The sequence below is a fragment of the Triticum urartu genome, chromosome 2 (genome assembly GCF_003073215.2).
Source record: "Triticum urartu cultivar G1812 chromosome 2, Tu2.1, whole genome shotgun sequence".
Taxonomy (NCBI): Eukaryota; Viridiplantae; Streptophyta; class Magnoliopsida; order Poales; family Poaceae; genus Triticum; species Triticum urartu.
In genome coordinates this window covers 469,421,088-469,433,032 of record NC_053023.1, presented here as the reverse complement: position 1 = coordinate 469,433,032, position 11,945 = coordinate 469,421,088, and the positions used below count along the sequence as shown (strand labels likewise).

At 41.9% G+C, this 11,945-nt stretch overlaps 1 protein-coding gene across 3 annotated transcripts; it reads right to left on the bottom strand.

The window, feature by feature from the left end:
• Positions 1-1,300: 1,300 nt before the first annotated feature.
• On the bottom strand, positions 1,301-11,633 carry LOC125537953 (sucrose nonfermenting 4-like protein). 3 transcript variants are annotated; one of them, XM_048701272.1, is made up of 13 exons: positions 11,272-11,633; positions 11,108-11,183; positions 8,845-9,030; positions 8,624-8,740; positions 8,491-8,550; positions 7,981-8,070; positions 7,783-7,908; positions 7,254-7,395; positions 6,991-7,164; positions 4,631-4,694; positions 2,119-2,188; positions 1,614-1,713; positions 1,301-1,467 (listed from the first exon to the last, which is right to left on the bottom strand). In XM_048701272.1, the coding sequence occupies exons 1-13, from the start codon at positions 11,337-11,339 to the stop codon at positions 1,376-1,378; spliced, it is 1,365 nt and encodes a 454-aa protein (XP_048557229.1). In that variant the 5' UTR covers positions 11,340-11,633; the 3' UTR covers positions 1,301-1,375. The 3 variants fall into 3 exon arrangements, with proteins under 3 accessions (XP_048557229.1, XP_048557228.1, XP_048557230.1); XM_048701271.1 differs by having other exon boundaries at positions 7,783-7,914; positions 11,272-11,631; XM_048701273.1 differs by lacking the exon at positions 6,991-7,164 and having other exon boundaries at positions 7,783-7,914.
• Positions 11,634-11,945: the final 312 nt, after the last annotated feature.

Here is an 11,945-nt window from a genome sequence, read left to right as displayed (position 1 = left end):
GAGTTGGTCACGGCAGCATGCTATCTGAGCGTAGTAGATTCTACCTAGAAGGTTGCCATTGCAAAGTAGAAATCGGCTCAGGAAGATGACAGATACTCTGCTAGGGGTAGCAATGATTAGATAGTGACGAGGTATAAGGTATCGCTGTGAAAATTTCAGTATTTCAAGATTTACTGCACATATAGTTGTAACTGTCTTCTCCAAGAGTCCAAGACCCAGACCTCTTTGCGGTGCAAACTTTATGCTGCAAAACGCGAGTGTGAACATGACAATGCATATTCAAGGACTTCTTATCAAGTCAAAATGGGTTAGCAGTTAGGTGCAGCTTAGAATTCATGCTAATGGTTTCCCTGCCGCATACTTTGTACTAAATCAGCGACACTTACTTTGGGACTTTGGGACGGAGGGAGTGGTTCAGGTCTATCGGTGTTGCAAAAACTCAATGTGCTACAAACCACGGTTAGTCCATGCTTAAAAGATGATGGAAGAGAAGCACGCATACTGCAATTGAAATGAGTTATGAAGCCACTCGTTGGTTACTTCGTTGTTCGAACATTCAGCTCCACAGATAACTAGCCTCCTGCGCTCCTTGCCTTCTTTGCAAACTTCTCAGGTCTCAGGTCCTGCGCTCCTTGCCTTCTTTGCAAACTTCTCAGGTCTCAGGTCCTGCGCTCCTTGCCTTCTTTGCAAACTTCTTCTCAGGTCTCAGGTCTTCGTTGTAGCCCGGTACACCAATCACGACCTCTATTCCTATTCAAAACAAGCAGCACATAAACTGATCTACACACCATTAGAGCGAAACATAGCTTGGTTCTTACTGTTGTCAGCAAGATTGCAATCGGTTAGCAACTGTTGAGAATCATGAATTCTCAATGACCAACACACGCACAATTGACTGATTTCACATACTTTTGAATCTATATCCAGTTTCTTGAGTTGCCAGGGCTTTGTCTGAAACTCATCAGTAGAAATCATGCCATGTCATGAGAACATATAGGTCATTACTGAACAATGCAAGCTGCCCCATGATTTCCATCAAATCTTCAAAATGATTCTGTAGCTCTTAAATCTCAATCTGAGCTTGTTCCCCCTTCTTTACAGTAGCCAAGCCTCAACAGCACCTTGGAAGCATTCCGATCAGCAAAGCAGGAAAAGGTTGCGGCGGTACTGATCCAGTCGGTCCTGTCTTCATGCTTCCAAGGCATGGTCTGTTCTTGCCAAGAAGGCTCGGTTGTGCATAATTCATGATATTGTAAGTTTCAAAGTGAAAACACAATGGAAGATATGAACAACTCCTGCATCTGCCAAAACAACATTTTTATTTTGTCCCAATCAAATACAACAGGCTTTCATGTATGAAATGGCTACACAAATGTTATCCAAGGAGAAATGTTATTGCGTCTCTCAATGAGATAATTCCTTGCACAAATCTAGTCATCGGTTCAATAACGACAAGCCGCCGCACCCCTGATAAGATACATATATGAAGTTAGAAATTCAAACCAATCTGTCAAATTTATGTTGAAATCATCAATTTTATAGACTGATCTCATGTAAAATGCAATCCTCACTCACTCCCTACATGCATGTGCCTTTATCTCACAAACTAGTACCTGGAACAGACAATTGATCCAACACCTCGAGCAACGTACTCGTGCTCAAACAGGTATGACACTGTCTCCGCCCATTCACCTGATATTGCAGCTCCAAAGCCTAAAAAGAGGGTTCAGTATAGAGTGGGATTATAATCACAAAGAAAACAAATACACTGTAAAAATGCAGTGCATGGATATATACAGAGTTAGCAAGAACCATAGCAATTTGTGCAGTTGAGCGTATGCCCTGGTTTCAAGTGGACTTATGGACCATTGACCTCACTGATTCAATCATTCAATTATTAATGCAACAAATAAATGAGCCATTGGACATCAGCCTGGCCAGATAACTTCATGTTCTATTTTCTTCCTTTTCACATTTGATGAACCAACATCACAACATTCAAGCTGTGTCATCTAATTATGTAACAGAACGGGCATCACAGAAGCACATGAGTCCAAATTTATGCATGTCAAAAGAAGGTAACGGGTACAGGCTCAAAGCAAGATGAAGGGAACATACATTCTCCACGGTCAATTGCTCAAGTTCAATGCAAGCGTAAACATCATTCTTCGCCAGAGCCATGATATCACTGTAGAAACAGGTTAATGCTGAGTGAATTGAGTGAACAGGGCAGTTGCAAGATAATCACATCAGCTATCCTGGCGTTTTCTCTAAAGATAGTGATGCTCTGCATGGGTATATCAACTCCAGTTTTTCAGGAACATCATACACAAAAGAAAGAATTCCTTATTTAACACTATTTTAAATTGTGTTTCCCTATTTAACACTGAAAAACTTTTTCTTCCCTATGTAACACCAAGTGTAAATTTTATGCCCTTTATGACACTTCCGTCCATTTTTAGGTTTAACGGTGTTAGATTGCATGTAAAAAGACACTTTTGCCCTTACACATAGAGCTCTTGCATGTGTGTTCAACTAGCGACGTGAGTGGAAGAAAGCTTTGCTGTGTGCGGCTCATTCGGCTTGGGTTGCAGCGACGTGCAGGATGCAGTGCTCACCTCCGCGACCTGGGCTATGGCAACAGCAGCTGTGGCAGCACAACGGCATGTGCCTACGGTTATACGGTATGCATGGAGCTCACTGTGGCGTGGCGCGCAGCCGGCGGCAGGCGGACGGTGGAGCAGTGGCACTATGAGACGAGTGGGGCCAGTGCTGCGTAGGAAAGCAGAGGCCGGGAGCAGCGCAAGTGCCAGCAGGGTCACGTTTCTTTTCTTATCCGCGATGAGCTTTAACGGCAGGTTAAATATATATATGCACGATTGGTCATGAAGCTGGTGTATGCATGTGCTCGTACGTGCTATCTCTTGATGGATTGTTGCTGCATGTAAACTTTTTTTTTGACGGGTTGCTGCATGTAACCTTAGCTAATTAGCTTTGCCTCACATATGACCGCACCACCATGTGCGCATGCGTATTCGGGTATTCGTGTGCTGTCTTGTATGCGTATACACCCAATACACCCGGCTAATCATACATGCATGCAAGTATTGAAATTCTGGTCAAAAATCACATTAGGGGCAAAAGGGTCTTTTCAAGTGTTATTTAACACCGTTAAGGCTCAAAATAGACGGAAGTGTTATAAAAGGCATAAAATTTAACCTTGATGTTAGATAAGGAAGAGAAATATTTTCAGTGTCAAATAGGGAAACAAAGTTTAAGACAGTGTTAAATAAGGAATTATACAAAACATTTGAAACAGAACCAAATGTGAAAAATAATAAGGATATAAATTAGCTGGTGAACGCTATAGGATTTCTGGTGACACCAAATTTATCATCAAAAATAAACCAAGATTATGCCAAATGGACCAAAGAAGCAAAGAGTTCAAAGTTTCAACTTTCAAGACACGGCCAGTTGACCACATTACATGCATGGACTATTGACCTCACAGCCATTCATCAACCTTACCAAATGGACCACACAACTGATGTGCAGTGTACAATGAGGAATGCAATTCACATTTAGGAATCTTTAATCCTTTAGCAGCTTAGGATGCTGATCAGGAAACAAGCAGAAGTGCCACCAGGACAAACAGGATAGGTCTACCAACTCCTTTTCTAATAACTTCACTAAGATAATTAGTACCACCCTCTCAAAATCCAGATGAACCCAGTTAACCTTACCAGAAATTTAGTCACACAACATAATTTTTCAGAAATCCATGACCGATGAAAAATGCGGTAAATAGGTCATGTTTATCTTGCTGTGAAGGGAATAGACACATGAGTACGATGGAAAAGGCACCAAATAGTATACAGACGGTGCATTTCTAATAATGGCCAGTGTGTATCTAGTACTAGTAGTTACTAGTAAATGCGTACGTACAATGCACATTGATATCAGGTAGGGTATTAATTGAGAGTTAAAAAAAGGTAGGATATTAAAGCATGCTGATGTATTAGGTAGGATATGTTTTTAGGACAGGTAGTATTAATTACATGGTTAGTCCTAATGTTAATATTTGGTATGAAATTGATTGCACGCTAAACATGTTGAGCGCTCATCATTGGAGCAATCAAGGTCGTTAGATGCACATGGTTTGATGACCAAGATTAGTTGGATCTGCCCGCTTTGGGTCTTCTTATATTGGTATAGATAATAGTGTGTATCTAGTAGTAGTTATAAAGAGTGACCTGTAGGTATACTTGACCAAGATTAGTTTGATGCACATGGTTTGATGACCAGAAAGTTTGTTATGTTTTTGTAATGCTGTACCATAATCCTCAAATGCAAATGCAATAAGCAACAGCTAATCAGTATGTGTTCTTAGCATATAACAAAATCTGCATTCCTTCCAAAAAGCAAAGCTGTGATTTTGCTACTGTTAGACTGTTGGGGTGACAATTAATGACCAGAATTATTAAGAGCAAGCTCTCGTTTTAGGGTGCATCCTGTCATCAGACAAAGATAACCAGTGTTTATTCAAGCCCCAGTGGGCAACTTCATCAAGCATGGTTAATTGAGTATATCAATACAAAAGTGCAGAACAGTAATAGCAGTATATCAATACCTGAGTGAGTAGACATCAAGAAGGGATCCATTATCATCAACTATAGGAATTGAGCTTATTCTATCTGTAGAATGAAAAAAAAATGTAACAGTTAGATTCAGTAGCAGTTACTTCATAATGATGTAAAATCTCGCATGTGCCGTTTAAAAAGGAACATGTAAGATGAGTCCCATTTTTTTAAGCATTTCAAGTGGATGGCAGGTTTCCAGGAATCCAACAGCTAAAATCTGATTATTGTATTTTACAAAGAGTAAAATACACTACAAGTCCTAAAACTATTCGAGGGGTGCCAAGTTAGTCCTAATACTATGAAAATGCACATCTAGGTCCTAAAAGTTTGCTAAGTGTGTCGCCCGCAGTCCTATCTGTGCTGCATCAGCTTTTGACTTGCACGCGTGGCAGGTTGACCATTGGCATGTGGCAGCTTTTTGCATAAACCTCCCTAAAAGGTCCCCTCTTCTAATTTGTGGCACCTCCTCTTTGCACGCATCCTCTCTGTTGCCCTCCTCCCCACCTGAGCGGATCCTGTCTAGCTATAAACCTGCACAAAACACTTACAATCCTCGTGTATAGGCTACTAGCATGGCACAAAGGGGGAAAAAAACAAGACAAAGAAACATGGAAGCAAAAGGGAACGAATACAAATACGTGCATTGCATGTGGATGCGGAGCTACAATAACGACACCATCAAATTGACCGACGGGAAATAACGAGGGGGCAGAGAGGAAGGCGCACACCAGACTAATCGAGCTAGAACTCACCAAGAGGAACAAGCCTAGGGTACCAAGCACCCACTGGCGGAGATCGGGGCAGCATCTCGAGAAACGAAGTCGGGGACAAACATTCCTATTGAAGCGTTGTTGTACGCAGGACGACAAGTCGGTGGTGAGGATGTGTTCGGCGCATTGTGGTGCTCCTCTGAGTGGGGGGAATCGGTTCGGCATACTCCGGTTACCCTGATTGCCGGTGGCGACAACGGCGAACACGATAGTGGCACAACTTGTAAGGTGGCATCGATTGTGAAGAGCATTGCCGCCGCGTCATCTGATGCGGTCTACGGAGACGATGGGGAGAACTTGAGGCGCTTGGTGGTTTATATTGCATATGACAAGATGTGCCCACCCAAACATGAGTGCATCAGTAACATAATGGCCGTAGACGGCAAGAACAAGAGGAACTACGGGACCTAGTTGTGCCATGACGAGGAAGTAGATGTAGGACACCATGTGGAACATATTGGGCACGAGCTCAAGTACACCGCTGCCAATTTTGCGTTTGCGCCACATTCACCGCTAGAATATGGTTGTCGGAGGTGGAGAGGAAGCCAAGGGAAAGGGCGAGTGCGAAGGGAAGGGGCCACAAAATTAGAAGGGTGGACTTTATGGTGGGTTTTGTGCAAAATATTGCCACATAACAGTGGTCGACCTAACACGCATGCAAGTCAAAGCTGATGCAACACTGATAGGACTGCGCGGGTGACACACTTGACAAACTTTTAGGACCTACATATGCATGTTTCATAGTATCAGGACTAGTCTGACACCCCTCAAATAGTTTTAGGACTTCTGGTATTTTACTCTTTTACAAATATAGCTATCCAAATTTCTCGTTTGAGAGTTTAATGGGTACCCCATTAAACTAGCCATGGACAGGTGCGTGGAAGCTATCTATCCATGTGCCACAACCATGAGTTGGTTGCGAGATCGTATAGGTTTCAGCTCTAGCCTACCCCAACTTGTTTGGGACTAAAGGTTTTGTTGTTGTTTGTTGTTGTTTACTGTTTAATGGGTACTCCATCTATTCATAAATAGACGATTCTCCGATATGCAACTTTGACCATTATATTTTGTGTGGATGTATTAGGGGGGGAAATCCAAACCTGTTGCAGGGTAAATGTATTTCTCATAACAAATCTAAATGTATCATTTTTGTCTAAACCAGCCTAAATGTGTTTTAGTATATTATTAGTCCTTAGGAAGTTTGACTGCTCACTTTGTAAAACTCATCTATTTCTGGACAGAGGTTATAATTCAGGAGGGCGAGGTATTAGAGTTAACAGGTAAAACTCAAATGTGTCACTGCAAAAGATGACAACTAATGGGATGTCTGCATGAGTCAATGATGACACGTGTTAGAAGCCATTGTACAAGTCCTAGGCACATTTATTTCAGACTTGATCACTTGAAATTGATTACCTGCACTATTCAAGAAGGTACTAATCACCTATTCCCTCAAAAAAAAGGAACTAATCACCTACTTAATTTGATTATGTAGCCAACAACCACCGCGCCATGTTCTTATGGATCAACTGGGGAAAATGACATGACTATCTGCATTTCAAATGTCATTCATATGGTACCTTCCAGAAGAAAATCCAGGCAAGTAATTAGAGGAGCACTCAGTCCCGATGTTCTAAGCTGTCTAGTACTTGCCCTTCCAGTATGCTGCGACCATGTACCAATAGGAATACTGGAAATCTGATTTCGCAAAATGGGATAACCTTCTGGTTGTTCTTGGAGCTTTGAGCAAAGAACTAAATACATCATCAAGGTAAAGGTAAGCTCAAGTCGAGATGCATGTAAAATTAGCTAGGAGAACAAAGTCTCATAAAAAATACCGTACATTTCAAAATCCCTGGAAGAGTTGCAAGATTAAGTAACGGTATCCCTGATATATCCGTCGAGGACTTAAAGATAGGGACTGAAGATATTTCATTTTGTATTATAGTCAGTGCCACATCCCTTAAATTATCCGAATCCTTAACCTGAGAAAGAAAAAGGACAATTATTATTTCACCTTACTGATAAAAAGAATTAAAAAAAATGTGATTCCAACAATTTTCAATTCCTGCAAATACAGAAGATTCAAACTATCTGGCATGTTTGGATGCGGGGGAATTTAGGCTTTGGAATAGCCAGGCCCCATTCTACCATATCCCAAAAGGCCTGGGTTAGCAGAAAGAATCCCAACAATGAATGGTAGATCAGTCAATATGAATGTTCAAGTAACGATATTGACATATTTTGGAAAGTGATGGTAGCATTATATTTCTGGGCATATAATTAGTTTTTCCTATTTGCCAATGCTGATCTTTAGAATGTTTACACAGCTAATCAGATGAGAGAAGCCTGGAAAATGTACAGGAAAATACATGAACTAATGGCCTTCTTTGCATGCCTGCGACATCAGCCCCTCCATAATACTGCAGTTTTGCTTCTTTCCAAGCAGAAACTGAATGCATTTCAAGCTCTTCATGGCCCAGAACTCGAATGTTCCTCTGCAACTGCAGATCTGAGAATTAGTAAAAACCTCGCTGACAGAGGAAGAAATACAGTAATTGAGATCTCACCTTTCTCAAAATTAATACAAAATCAGAAGCAGTTAGCATGCCTGTTACGGTTCCTTGGCCATCATCCCAAAGAGGAACCAAAGCAAGGCCCTAAAACAAGAAAAGGTTAATTGCGTACTACTCTTAAGGTATTTGATTGACAAGGTAAATCACATGTTGGCTAGTGGACCACACCATAAATGAATACACCAGGACAAATACCAACACAAATAGAACCTTGAAAAGTAAATGATAATTTTTCTCATCTAAATTACGTTACTAAATGGAGGTACAGTGGTGATAGTAATTGTGTTATTCTGGGTAAAGACAAAGGAGATGTCTGCTGCTATAAGAATTTGGATAACTGTAGAACATATAGGGCGGGATGGGATTTGCGGCTAATGATGAGGGTACTTGTTCCAAGAATATTTTTTAAATTCCTCAATAACATGATGATCCAACACAGGGAAGTTCAGACATAACGAAGTAAAAAAAACAAAAGCACACATAGCAGTTCTTGCAAACACATACCTCATCATGCATAATATTAAATGCTTGTTTGACAGGAAGCCGAGCGTCCAAAATTGCTATCTGAAATACTTATGTGAAAACTGATTATTGCATGGTCAAAGACAAAGTGTTGATCATAAAACAAGAGCCTAACCTTGCTAGAAACAGGAACAACATCATATATGGTATTATGTAATAGTATTTCAGAGACCCGATGGCGGAAAACTGCAATCTGCATGCCTGAGTTTCGAGATGGTGGTTCTGGTGGCATCTGTATGGAGATTTATGGCACAGTACACAATTAAGCATTAGTTATTCAGGAGAGTCTATGAATTGTGCAAGACAAAAAATAAAATTTGGAACTTCGACACGTACTGTTGTCAAGATAGTACCCTCATCCAAATTCATTCTTCTAATGGGAGGTGGCTCTAGCTGTACAGCCGGGTGTGTATTATTCTCCACAAGTGTGACAAGCATTTCATTGCTGATCAGGCCATATTCATCACGTACAATAGGTTTTGTGTCATCACATCTCCAGACACCATCCACCAAAAAGCGGTACTGAATTGAACCAAAAGACCACATCAATGTACGCATATGCATTAATAAAACACAGAAGCTGGAGAATATTGTACGGAAGTAGTGGGGCACTGGTACAGAAAGCATAGAAGGAATGTACTATCGGCAAAAAAATTACCAGAGCAAGATCATGTTTGAGTTGCTTCCTAACCTAAGAACGGAACTATAAAGAATCACATTGGGAACGTCACTAGCACAATGCCCATATTGCTACAGATTTAAATAAATCTGGGCCAGATCCAACGAACTATGCTTCTGCCAGATCCATTAGGTGGCATAGCCCAAAGGTGGCCAGACCGCCGCCACCAGTTGACATCTTTATAGGGATAAATGGTAGAATGTTCAATAACAAGTGAGTAAATTTGCTGCATAAACGCAATGTTTCCTACAATTACATAGAGAGTGAGTTGTAAAAGAATAGCAGCAAAGGGCTTTATAATTAGAGTCATGCTTGGCTGCATTTGCAGAAATAGAAGGTGCTAATCTTGGAGCAAAACAGCCAAAATACAAAACCCAATATTGAGTATGCGAAAGATTCCATGGTTATAATTAATTAGGCAATAATTTTGAAAGATCTTATGGATTGCTAAGTAACAAGGTAAAGGGATGTCAATGCATGGCAAATCAGACAAATTTGGTACAATTCAAGTATTAATAGCTTCCAGCAGAAAAGAGGCTTAGATGGAATAAATGGCAAAAAAGGAAACCTGGTCACAACATACTGCAAATTACAAACGGCATTACAGGCATTGATGTTGTATACTCAAATCGAGAGCAGCCGTTAAGCCCGTTACATAACATCTCCAACTTCTTGTCTGGAGTTATGGAGACATGGAACAGCTTCTTGTCCTGATTCGTTTTTTAGCATTAAAGATTAATAACTCCCTACCTATTAAGTTCACTAGATAGATGCGCATGTCTATGGCTTTGAAACAGGTAAGACTCCAAACCATGAAAAAGGGTAAGTTGAATCCTTACAATTTTTGTACAGGTCAAAGTGCAAAACTAGGAATGTCAATGGTGCAGCTGAAACAACAGTCTTTCCCCTCAAACTCCAAATAGTAAATGTAACAGGTCAACTTTTGATTCCCCGCTTTTTTGGCAGCATGCTCTACAACGAATGGCGGTACTATCAGAAGTTGTTAGCTACCATCGTTTCGACATAAAAATATGGCACGTATCTGGCACTGAATCTAAGATGTCATTTATTACAACCATACCTGGTTTATCTGCTAGTGCACAGGGCCTACAATCATAGAACTTCAGTAGCATATGTTATCAAACAAGACATCAATTATGTTAGGCATTCCTCAAAACAAAACAAAATCACTGTAGGCCAATTGTACGTTATTCCAGACCTAGTCCTTGTGATCCTATGTCTAACCAGAGTTTTCATACGGCTACTGCCTGCCACACTGCAAGACAGTCATCGAAAGCAGCAAAAGGGTCACATAGAAGCGTAACAGTTAAAAAGTATCTGACATCAGTAAACCACCCCTCGTCATCCATATGCAGATTTTAATCACTGCGTGCAATTAATGTCAGATCACCAGTTAAGCTCACTAACTGTAAATCTGTATGAAAGCTCTCTGCCTGCCACACTGCTGGCAAAATGGATACAGCTTGTGCGCATAAAATAGCTCGACCCAAGAACCGGCTACATTCTCACTTGTGTGCCAATGATAACTACTTCACTAGTTCATCCGTTCATTCATGCTCGAATACAATACATTGAGCCAGCACCTTCGATGGCCATCCACCACAACTCAACTACTGCAACAAACCTTAGATGCATTGCCGTCCATGCACCCGTCTGACAGGAAAAATTGGACACAAGGACAAACACAAAATCAACACGATAAGCCCTCCCGACAAGCAACTCGATCCTGCTTGTCTGAAAAACACCATAGCTCATACATACAAGCACGCCAATCGTAACTAACAAGCCTAGCAGCAAAGCGATAAACAGTGCAACAGCACACAAATACATAATCGGAGCGAGGAGCGCGCGTAATTTAGGCAATTCGAGCATAATCTAGGCAATTCGAGCATAACGCACCTGATAAAGCCCTGGTGGGAGATCGAACACCACCTGGAACTCAGTCCCGACGAGCCCCATGGGGCACTCCCTCCAGCTGACAAGAGAAAAGAAGATGAAATCAGTATTACCAATGGAAAAAAGATCCAGCTTCTGGGCACCGAGATCGAATCCCTGCGGCCCACCCGGTGAAGCTGCCACAGAAGGAGGCGCGCTGGCCGCCGAAGGGCCAGGCGAAGCGCCGCAGCACCATTGGAGAAGCCCCGGCCAAGAACCCTAGGAGTGAGTGTCGCGCGCCCTCCGCGCCGAGCAGGGCCTATAGCTAGTCGAGACCCGAGTCCATCCAAGGACCAGCAGCCCGGATTGGGTTGTAGGAGAGCACGCGAGGGCAAAGGACGGTAAGGATTGGTGTGAGGTGAAATAAAAAAGAGGAATTTTGGTGCGAGGAGGGAGAGGGAGGGAGAGGGAGGGAGGCGGAGATGGAGAAGCGAGGGAGGAGTGAAGAGAGAGAAAAGCGTTGGTGTTTAGTGTTGGAGTGCGTGGAACGTTTGTTTTTTTCCGCTTTCGTTTTGGTTGGCTTGGGTTGTTGGAGCGAAGAGCCTTGGAGTGTGCTCATGGCTTTGGACGCTGCTCCATGCCACTCGTGCGCCACCAATTCCCTACGGCGCACACTACATCTCCAACACACTAAATACCTGTAAAAATTGCTTTTCCACGTAATTAGAGCAAATCTCCATCTCCTTTTTTATCTTCATCTTCATCTCCATCTCCACTAATATTAAAAGCGCGAGTAGGATTAGATCCATATAACACCAGCCGTACGATTACTTGCATCTAACGCTCTAAAGTTGTTCAATGT